This window comes from Molothrus ater, chromosome 17 (genome assembly GCF_012460135.2).
Source record: "Molothrus ater isolate BHLD 08-10-18 breed brown headed cowbird chromosome 17, BPBGC_Mater_1.1, whole genome shotgun sequence".
Classification (NCBI taxonomy): Eukaryota; Metazoa; Chordata; class Aves; order Passeriformes; family Icteridae; genus Molothrus; species Molothrus ater.
Genome location: NC_050494.2, coordinates 2,695,330 through 2,710,855, shown reverse-complemented (window position 1 = coordinate 2,710,855; position 15,526 = coordinate 2,695,330). Strand labels below are relative to the sequence as shown.

Here is a 15,526-nt window from a genome sequence, read left to right as displayed (position 1 = left end):
TTCAGGTTGCTTTGCTCCATAACAAAAGGCATGAGCTCACATTGCCTTTGTACCTCCATCCTCTCAGTGCTGGCCTTCACCTTCATCTCATCATCTGTCTGTGAGGGCTGTCACCCCTTGGTTGGCAGGAACCACCTTTGTTGGTCTCTGTAGCCTTATCTTTCCTTGCATCTTAACTGACTCTGGTTAAGTTTCCCTCCTGTGCTCACCACGAAGGTCCAGGTGTGTGGAGCCTTTCCAGCCTCCAACCCTGGCATGCCCCAGAGTGGTTTAACTGTTCAAGTACCTCCTGTCTTCTGTGAAAAACCCCACACTGGGTTCATCAGGATTTGGTATGATCCTCATGAAGCTGCAGCAGTAATTTTGGCATCTTTTCTAGCAAGTTTCTGCTCTTCCCACAGGCAAGGGGCAGCTCTGCCAGGTGGTTTCAGGGCTTCTCTGAACACCATCACTTGAAATGTTTTTTATACCTCGTGGCCCCCTTGTCAGGACTTAAATCATAAGGGATTCAGGGCTGGGTTTTTAAGGATAAGCCCTGTGGATCAGCTATGATTCTCTTTCCAATGATGTGCTTTTCACTCTGAAATTCTGGGTTTATACCAAGCTGGGGCCCCAGTGCACAGCTGCTCATCAGACAGGGCTTGACATTGCACAACCACAGCGTGGGGATGTCAACAATTTATCCTAATCCCTTGCTGAGTTCCCAAACTTCCAGCCCTTCAGTCTGTTTCAACATGCTCACCACTTACAGGAGGCAAAGTTGCAGATGGGACCAGGTTGGATAAAAACAACTGTGTTTGTGAAACTCCCTGTAAATCCCCAGGGAGGGATGGCAGGCACAGGGTAGGCTCTGCCAGCCCTCCTTGGGTGAGGTGGAGCCACCTGAGCTGCCCTTCAGCAGCAGCAGGAGCCTCCTGGCTGGAGGATGGATCCACTTCAGCACCAGGGCACAGGGATGTGCCCACCTGGTGCTCAGCATGGCTTCTGTCTGCCCTTTGCAGTGCCCAACGGAATCAACCATTCCCCCCCGACCCTGAACGGGGCCCCATCCCCACCCCAGAGGTTCAGCAACGGCCCTTCCTCATCCTCCTCCTCCTCGCTGACCAACCAGCAGCTCCCAGCCACGTGTGGAGCCCGGCAGCTGAGCAAGCTGAAGCGTTTCCTCACCACCCTGCAGCAGTTTGGGAATGACATCTCACCAGAGATCGGGGAGAAGGTCCGGACCCTCGTCCTGGCACTCGTGGTAAGTCCTGAACCATCCCAGGCTGCCTGGCTTTTCCCAGGTCCTGGCACACAGTGTTTGTTTGCATCTTTGCTAAGCCAGACTCTTATGTTTGTGCTTCCTGAGAAAATGAATGATTTATTTTTTCTTTGCTGTGTTTCAAAAAGCTGTTGGTCCAGTGGCTTAGGCATGAGATTGTGTGCAGCTAAACTTAAGGAAAGCTGGAAGGAATTGGACAAAGCCTTTCTGTAAATCATGGAATCACAGAATGGTTTGATTTGGGACCTTAAAGATCACCTCATTCCTAACCCCTGCCATGAGAACACCCTTCAAACCCAAATGAACAGGTCTTGCTGTGGAATTGTATCCAGTGTTTGCATTTATACAGAATAACTGGGGGAAATGCTGTCCAGTGCATTAGACATGATACTCCATATGCACAAAGGCATGGAGTGACAGGACAAGGGGGAATGGCTTTAAACTGAAAAAGAGGAGGTTTGGATTGCATATTAGGAATAAATTCTTCCCTGTGAGGGTGGGCAGGCCCTGGCACAGGTGCCCAGAGCAGCTGTGGCTGCCCCTGGATCCCTGGCAGTGCCCAAGGCCAGGCTGGACAGGGCTGGGAGCAGCCTGGGACAGTGGAAGGTGTCCCTGCCATGGCAGGGGTGGAGTGAGATGGCCTTTGAGGATGCTTCCAACCCAACCCATTCTGTGACCTTGGACTGAGGCTCTGGAGCCCTGGGCAGCTGTGGTCCCCTGGAGCTCCTGCACTGATCTCTGCTTTTTGGCACGTGTTCTTTTGAGGCTCAGCAGGCACTGAAGGGAGTTAGACTGCAGCAGCATGGAGCATTTCTGCTTCCAAGGCAAACCTGAGTCTGTCCACGTCCTCTGGGTCACTCCCAGAGCTTAAGCACTGGATGTAAAATGCTGCTGCTGCATTTATATAGCCTATTTCATTCCATGGATGTAGGGTAGTGCCTTAGCCTACCCTTTTGGGGAAGGAAGGAGAAGCTGTCCAGGTCCCTTTGGCTGTTGTTCTCACCCCAGATCGTGCTTGTTGCTGCAGGGTGCATTTTATACATGCAGATTATCAAATGCTGCTGTCCCAGGCATTCCCCAGCCTGAGCAGCCCCAGGGGAGGCAGGGCTGGACCAGGAGGGGACCACAGTAAACAGAGGGCTGCTGAGACTCCATGGATAGGTTAGATGAGGAGAACTGAAGGGGAGGAAGGTGTGCAGTTCTGAGCAGCTGGGATCAAAGTCTGACTCCCCACAGCCTGCCCCAGCATGCAGTAGATGCCAGCTGGGTCCTGCTGCCCTGGAGTCAGCCTCTGCCTCCCACTCTGGAGCTGGAGGAGTGCTGAGCCAGGCAGTTCCCACCCCTCTCCTAGTGCAGCATTCCTGCTCTGCTGGCCTGAGCCTTGCTGGCTGCATCCAGCAGGATCCAATGCAAACACTGTCAGTCCTGGAGCAGCAGATGCTGTCTCCCTCCCAGTTCTGTTCATTTGGAGCCATTTCCCACATGTCTAAAAATAAGAAATAATTGCCATTTCATTTCTTAATTTCTTTTCTCAGAACTCAACGGTGACAATCGAGGAATTTCACTGCAAGCTGCAAGAGGCGACCAACTTCCCCCTGCGGCCATTTGTGATCCCCTTCCTGAAGGTGACAGGGAGCTGCTGGGGCTTGCTGCCACTCTGTGTGCCTGCCTGTGCCTCTTGGCACTGTGACATTGCTGGGAAAGCTCTCCTTGCAAGCACCACAGCATACTGCTGGAGCCCAAGACAGACTGCACAGAGCTGGCCGTGTGGGACTGGCTGACGTTGTGCTGTGAGCCACATATGTCTGCTTGTGTGCTGGAGATAAAGGAGGCAAACCGAGCTCCATGTGGCAGCTTCTGAGCCTATAATCTTATTTGCAAATGTTCAGATCTAGAATGTTTGAAGTGCTGGCACACGGAGTCTGTCTGGGATGGTTAAATCACAGAATCACGGGGTGATTTGGGTTGGAAGGGACCTTAAAGCTCATCTCATTCCAGCCCCCTGCCATGGGCAGGGACACCTTCTACTAGACCTGGTTGCTCCAAGCCCTGTCCAACCTTGCCTTGAGCATTCTAGGGATGGGGATTCCACAACACCTCTGGGTAACCAGATGCTGGAAGCACACAGTGCTTCCTGTAACACTTGGATTTTGGGTTACCAACATCAGGCTCCTGGGAAAATACAGCTAAATCTGCCAGTGCAGACACCAGGAGCTGGGGGATCCTGAGTGGGGGTCATGGGTCACAGGTGTTACTGCTCTGAGCTATTAATGAAAGCCAAACCTTTTGTAACAGCTGCTGTAACCCAGCTCTGTGCTTGTTTTCCAGGCCAACCTCCCTCTGCTGCAGCGGGAGCTGCTGCACTGTGCCCGCGCTGCCAAGCAAACGCCCTCCCAGTACCTGGCCCAGCACGAGCACATCCTGCTCAACACCAACACCACATCTCCTGCTGACTCCTCTGAGCTGCTCATCGAGGTCAATGGCAATGGCAAGAGGCACAGTCCAGACAGGTGACAGCTTTTGTCCCTCTGCTCAGTTATTGAAGTCGTGACTTTTGTTTTCTCTTTGCTGCTGACAAAGCTTTAAGCGGCATTCAGGATCTTATCACTCTTAACAACAATTCTGGCTGTTCTAAGACTTCAATGACTGCTCCTACTGCACTATGAATTCAGGTTGGGTTCCTCTTTCAGGCAGGGTGTGTCCCAGAGGGACTTTTGGGTAGCACTGCAAAGCCTGAGCCAGAGAGCTGAGCAGTTTCCCACCCCCAAGGCAAGGAGCGGAGGCATTGGCAGGGCTGGGAAGGATGCGCTTCATTTTCACCACGTTTTATTCCAAGATAAAAGTTGTTATGCAATTATGTGGAGCATGCCTCAAATTTATAAAAACTGTGAAATTTTAATTTGGTCATGCTCAGAGAGATGAATCACAACACTCAGGCATCCTGAACCCTTTTCTTTGACGGGGTCACTTTGTGCGTCGCCTCACAAATTGAGCGCATTTGTTTGAGCTCTCTGCATTTACCCCGTGGTAAAATCCTTGCTGCCCAAACCCTGCTGATTCTAAATCTGCATCTTTCTGAGTACATGTATGGGATGCTAAGGAATGCCTGTCTGTGCTGGTGTGATTGCAGGAGGGAAGACAGCAGCTTTGAGAGGGAGCCGCTGCCGACAGAGCCTCCGGCCAAGAGGGTTTGCACCATCAGCCCCGCGCCCCGGCACAGCCCTGCCCTCACCATCCCCCTGATGAACCCCAGCGGGCAGTTCCACCCCACCCCACCACCCCTCCAGCACTACACCTTGGAAGATATTGCCACCTCCCACCTCTACAGGGACCCCAGCAAGATGTTGGAGCACAGAGAGATCCGGGACAGGCACGGCGGGCTTGGTGAGAGCCTGGAGGGTTCCTGCTTGAGCTTTGGTGTTGGTCTTTGCTTGGCCACTCGTACCAAAGATGGTTGATGCTGGGCATGTCCTCACAGCTGAGTCTTTGCAGGGAGTTCAGAGGAAACAGCTCTCCATGGGAAGTTACAAACAGGAAGATTGAGTGTTTGTATTTCCCTGTATGAAGGACTTAGTGTGTGAGTTGAGTGTAGCCAACCCAGCAGGGAGGAAGAGAGGGCAGGGAAATAGAAACTAACTTTTCCAAGATCTCCAAAGCAGGAGAGTAGAGATTGACCCCCTGCCCTGTTTCTCCAAGGGATGTGTGGGAGGTGCATGATGTATTTCCAGCACAACAGCCTGAATCACAGGCTCTGAGCTGCTGTGAGTTTATAACAGGAGAACCAGCTCCACAAGCAGGTCAGAGCTGGAGCCACAAGTGGATTGTAGCAGACAGGGATATAAAAGCACCAGCATGGAATTACCCCTGTAGAGCTGCCACCTGGAGATGTGTTCTAAAATCCCAGCTCTGTGGAGCTGGAAATAGAGCTCTTTATTCTTGCTTTGGGGCCACTCCTCTCCCCACTGACCCATCTAATCAATCCCTCTGTGGCTGTGTTTTGTTGCAGGGTTGAATGGAGGCTACCAGGACGAGCTGGTGGATCACCGCCTGACAGAGAGGGAGTGGGCGGATGAGTGGAAGCATCTCGATCACGTAAGGAACTGCAGGGGCTGTGGGAAGCTCTGTGGGAAGCAGCAACTCAGTGTTCCACCTGCTCCAGTTGGTGATTTCCTTGTTGATACCATAGCCAGGCTCTCCTGATGGCTGGTGGTGGAACAAGCCACCACAAGCAGGTGGATGGTGGGGAGGGCTGAGAGGAGCTGTAGCGCTTTCCTGGCAGGTTTCCTCTGCCCGTGGTCAGTGGAGACTAAAATTGGTGTGGCTGAAGTGTCTAGAGCTGGGGAGCTTCTCCTACAGAGCATGGCCAGGTGCTGCCATGGCTGGCTGAGCAACCAACCCCAGCTTTATCCCCACTGGGATCTTTTCTGCCCCAGCCCTGGCCAGCACAAGTGCACAGATGCACTAAGTGCAGTCAGGATATGGACTTACTTAGAAAATGAGTAAACCTATCATTACTGTATTTTAAGACTTTTTTTTCCCCGAGGTGCCAGCTTTTTATGGACCAAAAAAGCACCAACAGCAAGACCTGGTGCTTCTGGCAGATTTTATGCTGAGCTTTTTCCTTCTGAGCAAGGCAGCTCCTCCAGGCACTTCACTGCTGTTTCTGTCAGAGATGGGATTAAAATTCAGCTTTGATCATAAATGCAGAGACCTCACGGTTTAAAGCTAATGGGTTTTTTTGAGGGGATGGTGTTGGGGTGGAGCAGAGGCCCTGTAGCTGAATATTTGGAGTTGGACTGTGACGGCAGCACTGACACCAGGATCATAACCAAATCCCATAGGAAAGTGGTGGGGTTTTCCTCTCCACTTTTAGGAGCATGTCCTGGAGGTGTTGAGCTGCCTCTTGTGGTGACCCAACCTAGTGCTGTATCCTTGGGCATGACACCATCCCAAATCCAGGAAAACCACCTCGCTCTTGTCTCATCTGCCTGGTATGGTCCCTCCACAGTGAAACCTGTCATCATTGAAATATGATTCTCTTCAAGCCAGGTCTCATGAGCTCTTGGAGATCTGTTTCACACCCAAGATAGCTCAGCTACCTTAGAAGGCATAAAATCAGGATGGCTTCTGTGGCAGTGTTGGAAACAAAAAGGTTTTAATAAAAGGCAAAATAACAAAACTCTTTACAGAGAAAAACAGATCCAGGTGCAAGAGGCCCTCCTGCCCCTGGTAAAACACCCCACAAAAGCCATTAGTTTCTTTGTTCTCTTCTTTTTCTACTATTATTTTATCTCTTCTATTTCTAGTATTTATCCATATTCTAGTATTATATCTAATAATTGCTCAGGCAGGACTTTTTGGCTCCTGTCCAATTAGCTATCCTTAAGTTTGAGGTGAAATCCTCCAGATCTTATGAGATGCCTTTTCAGCTCATTGAGGAGAGAAACTTCTGGCCTTATTTCCTTTTTAAGGGCACAAATTATAGTTTTGTGTCTTGGTTTGGAAAGACAGGAGTCTGCTAAGGAAGGCAGGAGCCTCCCCTGAAATGGAGAATGTAAACCCTCCCCACCCCTCTGAATTGCTATAAATTTTAAATTAAGGGGCTCTCCGGCAAAAATATGGGAGCAGGAAATAACAGTTCTTTAATAGGGAAGAAAAAAAAAGGATAAAATAAACAATGCAGTAAACTAAACCAACACTGCCAGAGTCAGAACCCAGCCTGACACCCTGTGGGTCAGGATGCTGGCAGCAGTCCCATTGGAATTGTGGCTCAGCCCTCCTGCAGTGTCAGGGCTGGTTCTGCTGGAGCAAGGGGATCCTGTAGAGAAGGATGGATTCTTCCTCTGAAGATCCAGGGCAAGAGGCAGCTGCTGTTCCTCTGGGCAATCCAGGGGGGGAAGCCGTGCTGGTGTCTCAAAACCTCTGGATTATATCCAGGTAGGAATGCTTGGCTCCTCCCTCTGGGCTCACATCTCCCAATGGGATGCTGTAGTTCTTATCAGCCATGCAGGGACATTCAATGGCTGTTATCAGCAGGTGTCCCCTCTTGAGGGAGGAGTGATTGTGGTCACTCAAAGAGAGAGATAAGGCAAACTGCCCACTTGACAGAAGATAATCTGCCATACAGATGGTAATAATAGAAAACATCTTTCATTGCAATCTGGAACATTATGTCACTCTGTTAACAAGAGACACATTCCTATAACCATTGAGACCCTTTCCCCACCCCGCAGGCCCTGAACTGCATCATGGAGATGGTGGAGAAGACGCGGCGCTCCATGGCGGTGCTGCGGCGCTGCCAGGAGGCCGACAGGGAGGAGCTCAACTACTGGAAGAGACGCTGCTCCGAGACGGCCGAGCCGCGCAAGGCGGGCACCGAGCTGCTCAGCCGCCAGCACAGCCCCGCCAGCGCCGACTCCGCGGGCAGCGGTGAGCGGGCAGGGAGGGCTGGTCCTGTGTGCCACTCGTGGGATGGGTTTGGTTGAGCACTGCTGTGGATGGCACAGATGTGTTTGCCCTCGCTCAAAGTGCCTGGGTGACACTTGGCTGTCTCTGGGACGAGCTGGGTGGCCTCTGGGACACCTGGAGCTACACAAGCCATGTGTCCCTCTGATGACACACAGCTCTGCAGGATGAAGCTTCTCCCTTGATGGAGAGTCCATGGCCCACGTGTGTGGCATTCGCATTCTCTGGAAAAATTCCTTCATGCCCAGGATTTTTCTCCTGGGAAGCTGAGAAGCCTCAGAGAAAAGGAAAACAATTCAGATCTCATTTGCTTCTCCTGTGTTGTGCTCACATGGGCAATGTGTTTGGAGATTGTTTACCCACAGGTGATTGTTCCATTGCATTCTGCTGGGAGTTGTTTTCACTCTTTGGCCAATCAGGGCCAAGCTGTGTCAGGACTCTGGAGAGAGTCACCAGTTTTCATTATTATCGTTTTAGCATTCAGTAAGTATCCTTGCTGTGTTCTTTAGTATAGTATAGTATTCTTTAATATAATATAGCATCATAAAGTAATAAATGAGCCTTCTGAGAACATGGAGTCAGATTCATCATTCCTGCCTTTGTTGGGGCACTTCCCAACAAATACTATAACAGCCTGGTCAGAGAGAGAAAAAGCTGATACGTTTTCCCATGAATTGGCCTGGGAAGCTTTAGGGAGCTGGAGATAACTAATGATAGTCAAATACTAAAACAGTCTGCAGGTGGTGTTTTTTAACAATCTGTTTTGCTGTTTTTCTCATAAGGTTGTTTACAAATGGGTGTCTTGTTAATTAGGCAATCATGTGAAATGTATTGATTAAATGACCAATCAGGTGCACCTGTAGCAAACTAAGGTATAAATGAAGAGAGGATCAAATAAACAGGGCTTTTGCCATTTTGCCTTCTGGAAAAAAAAAAAAAAACAAACCAACAAAACAAACAAAAAAAACCCAGGCTGTCACATCCACACAATGCTTAAGTATTTTTCTCAAGGATTTGAAGAGAGGTGACACAGCAAGCAGTTTTTGTCAGTGTCTAAAGGCACCTTTGCTCATGCTTTCCTTGTCACTGCTGGGCAAAGTTGGTCCAAAGCTGGGGGTGAAAAGGCAGGGAGGAGGTGTTAGTCTCCACCATTCTCCTCCTTCCAGTCCCTCTTGCCTGAAGGATTTTAAATGTTGAGGTCTATTTATTCTAAAAATACCAAAGGCTTTTGTAAGTGTAATAGCTACCTGTGTTACTAATTCTATTTTTGTATCATGAGTCAACTTTATTGAAGCTGACTGGTTTCCCCATCCAGTATGCAGGGGTTTGACCCTATAGAAAAAAACGAGTCTAAAATGCTGATTTATTACAATGTAATTCAGATTTCCATACAACCAAACCCACTGCAATTCAAGTTCTGGGGGGAAAAACCTCTGATTATTCAGTAATAAAAATGGATTTCTTCTAGCAAAAATAAATATAAATTTGATGTATATTCTACTTGTTTGTATACAAAATATAGAGTGAATCCTCCTGCAAGAAATCCAAGTGCCCCTGGCTCCAGTTGCCACCAAGCCTGAGGAGCAGTGGGTGTATGTGACAGCCTGGGGGGCACAGCCAGCTTTTAGCCCTTCTATATTTAAGTATATCATGACTAATACACTTCCAGCCTCTTGTTGATAAAATTAAAATTTTTATATAAATTTGGAAAGCTGTTGCTTTCTCCCCTAGTGGGACCTAGGGATAATTTTCAAGCTCTATTGCTCTTGTGAGAAGGTTCAGTTAAGCATCAAGCAGCATCTCCAGGTGTCTTGGAGGACAGTTTGTCCATAAGTTCAAGCCTTTGAATTGCCCTGGGATGGGGAAGTGCTGTGATTAATGTGAACTGCTGGTGCACAGACTTATGCTCACAGCCTGTGGACAGTGCAGAAGTTGGATAACATACATTTATAAGCATTGCCTGTTGTTTTAGAGTACCAGGAGATAGGTTATACAGTGTCATAAATTATGCAAGGTGCTAATTAAGTGTTGTAATTTATCATCTCAGTGTTTGAGGATTGGCTTTACCCGTAGGAATCCTCTGCTTGGAGTTTTAGCTGGTCAATCCTTCCCTGCCCTGTGATGTCCTGAGCTACCACTGGGCACATTAGCTGCAGCTGGGTGGGATGAGGCTTTGCCAACCTTTCCCTGTGTCCCTTCCTCCAGCAGATTCCCTGAGGGAGTTCAGCAGCAGGTCGGGGACAGGCTACGTCACGGAGGAGATTTGGAAAAAAGCCGGTGAGTGTTCGCGGTGACTACGGCCAGGACCCTGCTGGATCACCCAGGCTAAACACAAAGCTGGGGTTTGCTGTGCAGAAACAGCAGGAGCCCAGCTGCAGCAACACCCCAGGATGTGCACATCTGGCTGCCATCATCCCCACCCTGCCTTTCCCAAAGGGCTCTGCTCCTCTGTGAATGCATGGGGATCCCATGGCTGTCATGGGGGAGATTTGGAAAAAACCCGGTGAATGTTCGCAGTGACCATGGCTGGGATCCTGCTGGATCACCCAAGCTAAACACAAAACTGGGGGTTTGCTGGATGTGCAGGATGTGCACATCTGGCTGCCATCATCCCCACCCTGCCTTTCCCAAAGGGCTCTGCTCCTCTGTGATGGCACGGGGATCCCATGGTGCTGAGCCTGGCCTCGCCATGCGTTGGATGCTGTGCTGTGAACGTGCTGCTGGAGCTGGGTTTCTCTGGGAGGCTCTCCTCACTGCCAGGGTGGGTGTGTGAGGCTGCTCTTTCCTTCCAGAAGAAGCTGTGAACGAGGTGAAGCGGCAGGCCATGTCGGAGGTGCAGAAGGCGGTGGCCGAGGCGGAGCAGAAGGCCTTTGAGATGATCGCGTCGGAGCGGGCGCGCATGGAGCAGACCATCGCCGACGCCAAGCGCCAGGCCACCGAGGATGCCTTCCTGGTCATCAACGAGCAGGAGGAGTCCACGGAGGTGAGCGGTGAGGGCACAGCCTGGCAAGGGCTTGCCAAGGCTGCAGAGTCTCCAGGTCAAACCTGCAGGTCCCCCCTGCCTTTTCACAGAATCATAGATCACACCATGGGTTGGGTTGGAAGAGACCTCAAAGATCATCCCATTCCAAGCCCCTGCCATGAGCAGGGACACCTGCTACTAGACCAGAATGCTCCAAACTCCAGTCTTCAACCCCTTTTCCTTTTAGAAGTCTCTCTCCAATCAATAGCTAAAGCAATGCACCAGTATAATCAAAAATCCTTTTTAGGTTTTGCTGGCAGGGAGTCAGCCTGAACAATGTCTGTGGACACGAGTGTGTGCAGCCACTGGGCACCCTGAGCTGGACTCAGTGTAATGACCAGGGATTTTGTGGGATTGAAAGAGGTGTAGAAGCAAAGAGAAAAGGATGCTGGTGCATGCAGCAGTTTAGCTCAGAAATTGTGGTGGAGTTACTTGATCTTTGCAAAAAAGAAATTGCTGTTTGTGGGCTTGAAAATAGGGCAGGGCAGAAGCTGGGCTGCAGGAAAAGCCCTTGCACATTCCTGGTGGTCTGTGCCACACTTGCATGTTGGATAAGAAGGGATGGATCTTGGTTTGTCATAGCCAGTGCCATGTGCTGAATGGGTTCCTCAGAGAATCTCTTTCTACTCTTCAATCATCAATCATCCTCCCTGTTGCTTAACAGGAAGTTCACTTGGGTAGAACTTTTTGAGATTTTGGGCAAGGGGAATCACGTGGCTCATTCCTGCACTACCACATCCCATCCATGTGGGCTTTGCTCCCTATTTTAATTTCTTTACATGTACAAGAGCAGAGGGTTTGTGTCTGCTGTGCAGAAATCTGATGGGACTGTGCTGTTCATGTCTGCTGAGATGTGGGGACAGCAGGTCCAAACCTCCTGGTGGGTTTCAGCTCAGCTGGGGCTTGGGAAGTGTGGCCAGAACCATGGAATTCTAGGTGTTATTCCAGAGAATTATGTCCATAGTGCAATTCCCAGTGAAATTGCTGAGGGTTGAACACAGCAGTCGCATGATGGAGTGGGTGGAAGTGCTCAGGAAGCCATGGAAGGAATGAGGCAAGTAGTGATTTCTCCGTAGGGGAATAGCAGAGGAGTGTCCTCCTCGTCCAGCTGTACTGAGGAGCAGTCTGGGACCTCGGGAGCTGCTGAGCACCCTGTGCAAGCCCTAGAGCCCTTGTGTAAAAGCTGTCCTGTTTCTGGCACATCTTGTAACCTTTGCAACACAGTTGAAAAACACTTTAAGTGTAAACAGCTGCGAAGCAGTGACCCAGTTTTCAAAGAACTACCACATCCTTTGGTAGGGGCTTTTTGGCCCCCCTCAAGTCCTGCTTCTCCTGGAAGGTGGAGGACCTTTGGGGACACAGAGGCTCTGGAGCACCTCACTCCAAAGTGAACCGGTCAGGTGCTTCACTGCCAGCCCATAAATCACCACCATGGGCTGGTGGCTCCAGTGCTGGGGAATCTCCCAGCCCTTCCCCACAGCAGGGCTGCCTGCTGGAGCCCAGCACCCCCCTCCCACAGCTCTCTGCTGGTGGTCACAGCAGCCGTGTGCCCACAAAGGCCAGCTCTGACAGAAGCTGCGTTCCCACAGCTGAGCTGCCCTCCCCAGTGTGTGTTTGCTACGCCCTGCTCCAGCTGCAGGGAAGCTGCTCTGCTGTCCCTCCCCTCCCCAGAGCAGCTGCAGCCCTGATCCGGGGCTGGCCCCTTGCCCCGCGCTCCGAGGGAAGCGGTGGCACGCGGGAGCCACCAGCTGACGCCTCTCCCTGCGGCCAGAGGGGCTTTGCTCTACTTCCAGACTGAAGCTCGGGCTCTGGCAGTGCTTCCACCTGGCTGGGAGGCTTTCAAATGAGCATTTGCTTTTCCAAATTGGCCTGCTCCAACCTCTTGTGCAGCGAGGCAGGGTGCGGAGCAAATGGTGCCTGTGCAGCGCGCCCTGATCCCCGCAGAGAGCACTTGGCTGGGAGGGAGACCAAAATAGAGCTGCTTAAAACAGGAAATAAAAAGGCCCAATAGCAGCATCTGCAGAGTGTTTTTCAGTCCCTGCCTGCTGTTTCCTGTCTGCATTCGGGTGGGTCTAGGGCAGAGGATGTGCCTGGAGCAGTGTGACAGAGGCTGTGGGCAAAGAGCAGTGGGATTAGAACCGTTGGCAAAGAGCTGGGAAATAGCAGGAATTAATGGCTTGCTCATTTTCATATTCTCAAATCTGGGCCAGAGGGGATGAACAGTCCCCTCCAGAGCTGAGTCAGCACCATCCTGCAGCTCCTAGAGAAGCGAACCCCCTTTCAAGCACAGTGTCTTTGGTCTTGCAGAGCTGCTGGAACTGTGGCCGCAAGGCCAGCGAGACGTGCAGCGGCTGCAACATCGCCCGCTACTGCGGCTCCTTCTGCCAGCACAAGGACTGGGAGAGGCACCACCGCATCTGTGGGCAAGGCCTGCACGGCCAGAGCAAGCCCCTGGCACTGCCCACGGGCCGGGTGGCAGCAGCAGCCAAGAGCCTGGATGGCATCCCCAGCCCAGCCCTGGAGAAGAGCTCGGCCACCACCTCGCGCTCCTCCACGCCGGCGTCCGTGACAGCCATAGACACCAACGGGCTCTAGGAGGGAGGCTTGGCTTCACTCCACTGGATGAGTTCCCTGGGGGTTTTTAAAGCTGAAAAAGCCCCTGCAGCAACTGTTATCACTTGATATATTTGACACATCGGGGCACCGACACTCCGGCCTTGCCCTCTCATCCTGCCTTTTCCTTTGTGGCTCGTGGACTGGAGTGAGCCTCGCCTGCAGCATCTCCCTGCTCCTCTCAGGGGGACACCAGAGCAGTGTCAGGACCTGGGGGACACTGGGCACCCACTCAGGGGACCTGGACTATGGGGAGAGCACTGGCACATGCCAGAGGTGCTGAGAGTGTGGTGCCCAGGCAGGGAGCCCTGTCCTTGTGGCATGCTCAGACTCGCTTCCCGAGGTGCCAGAGCCACCACTGCCTCCTCCTGCCACCTTTCCTCCATCATTTCCATGTTTGTTCCCTGCTCCCAGGCAGCTGTGCCTCAGGTGGCTGTGTGGGCCGGTTGTTGCTGTGAACAGACCAGAGCCAATTTCCCAGCGGGAGCATCTCATCCTCTGTGGATGGCAAAAGCTGAGCCCACTTCTCCTGCCTCCAGGCTGGCAGCTGAGGGTTGCAGAGAGGGAGGAGGGGATTTGTCTGCTCTGAAACAAGAGGCAGTGGCAGGGAGGTAGTGCTGGATGGCCTGGATTTCATCCCAGTCTGTGGTGAGACAGACAGTTGGGTGTTTCCTGGGTGGGGCCTGTGCTGGGGGAACACGTGCACAGCAGATCTGGGCTGGCTGCAGGTGCCCTTTCCACCTGGGGGCAGTTGTTTTGTTTTTTCACTGCCTGGAAGCTGCTGGTTTGTGAGTTCCTGCTGTTGTTTTTGAGCCCAGAGATCCTCACTGGTGCAAGGGGTTGTTAACAGCCTGTGCTCTCCACTCACACTGCTAAAAGAAAGGCAGGACTGGGTGTCCTGTGTGGATTTTTATCCCCTGCTCCAGGGGATTCCTGCAGTGCTGCATCCAGAGATGCCCAGGGATGTGCATCCACCTTCAGAGATGGTCCTGAAACCCCAGGATCAGAGGATCTCAAAACCAGAGGATCACGAGGTCCCAGGGGAATGGGGGAGCCTGGGGAGCTCTGTCCATCCCAGAGTCCCTGCTGTGGGGTGGAAGAAGGGACTGGGGGCCCCCAGGGCAGTGCAGGCTGTGGCAGCACAGCCCTGCAGCAGGGCTGGCCAGGAGTGTCACACAGGGTGGCAGTGGCACAGCCCGTGGCAGGGAGGGGATGTGCCCTCCAGGAGCTGCTCCCAACTCCCACAGGGGCTCTAGAAATCCTCCTCTTTAGGAAAGCCATGTTTGGGACTGTGTGTGTGCCACTGCTGGGCTGGAGCCCAATGAGGCAAGTCATTCCCTAATTATTTCTGATCACTTTTTCAATGGGAGGCCAATAATGAGCTGTAATGAGTTGTCACAGGGGTGAGCAGGGAACCTGCTGCTCCAGGCCTGGCCCCTTGGGAAGCTGCTCTTGTGGCATGGAGCTGGTCTGCAAGGTTTTGTTAAAAAGCCACAAGGTCTCCTGGTGTTGAAGTGAATCCCACAGCTCCAGTGGCCCTGGGGATGTGTCCCTGTGTCCCCAGGAGTTGGTGCTGGCGCACACTGGCATTGAGGCAGCTCCCAGGGGGGTGGCACTGGAGCCACCCTGACCTGCAGCAGCCCATCCTGGGGCTGGCAGGAAGGGATTTTCTGCCCTAAGGGGCACTTTTGGAACAGCCTCAGGTCAATCCCAGGTCCCCTCCTCACCTGCAGCCCCAGGCTCATGCTGTGGGTGAGTGGTGGCAGTGCCAGGCTGGGGTGGGGAGGGGGAGCAGGGCAGGGCTGGGAGGAATTGCTTGTAAATAGATTGTCTTCCATAATTCTCATGCAACTTTGATGGCTGTGTATTAAAATTAACCCCAGTGTAAATGAATGAAATACTAACAGTCATGATTAGAATGATTGCTTCTTTCCTTTTTTGTTGTTTTTTTTTAAAAGATGGAATGATAAATGTGAACTTGGGGAGTGGGAAGACATTGGGTTAAGGTTTCTATTTTTTTTTTTGACATTTAATTCTGTAATAGAAATTTGTTACTTCATTCCTGTGCATAACTTATTTAATGTCCTGTATAAAGGAACCCAAACTGTTACAGATGTATTTAGTTTGTTCTACTCAAAAGTAGTCAATAAAAAGACTATATTCAT

General features: G+C 51.5%; 1 protein-coding gene across 4 annotated transcripts in view; it reads left to right on the top strand.

Moving 5' to 3' along the window:
* Window positions 1-15,526, top strand: part of CBFA2T2 (CBFA2/RUNX1 partner transcriptional co-repressor 2) — a 39,155-nt gene extending 23,629 nt beyond the window's left edge. The window contains exons 3-11 of one of the 4 annotated variants that reach the window (XM_036395704.2): window positions 1,002-1,243; window positions 2,797-2,886; window positions 3,590-3,771; window positions 4,392-4,645; window positions 5,268-5,353; window positions 7,495-7,690; window positions 9,932-10,003; window positions 10,522-10,709; window positions 13,056-15,526. In XM_036395704.2, the coding sequence (XP_036251597.1) occupies window positions 1,002-1,243; window positions 2,797-2,886; window positions 3,590-3,771; window positions 4,392-4,645; window positions 5,268-5,353; window positions 7,495-7,690; window positions 9,932-10,003; window positions 10,522-10,709; window positions 13,056-13,343 (1,598 nt within the window). In that variant the 3' untranslated portion in view covers window positions 13,344-15,526. Of the gene's footprint in view, window positions 1-1,001; window positions 1,244-2,796; window positions 2,887-3,589; window positions 3,772-4,391; window positions 4,646-5,267; window positions 5,354-7,494; window positions 7,691-9,931; window positions 10,004-10,518; window positions 10,710-13,055 lie in introns of all 4 variants that reach the window. The other 3 variants (XM_036395705.2, XM_036395701.2, XM_036395702.2) reach the window with 3 other exon arrangements.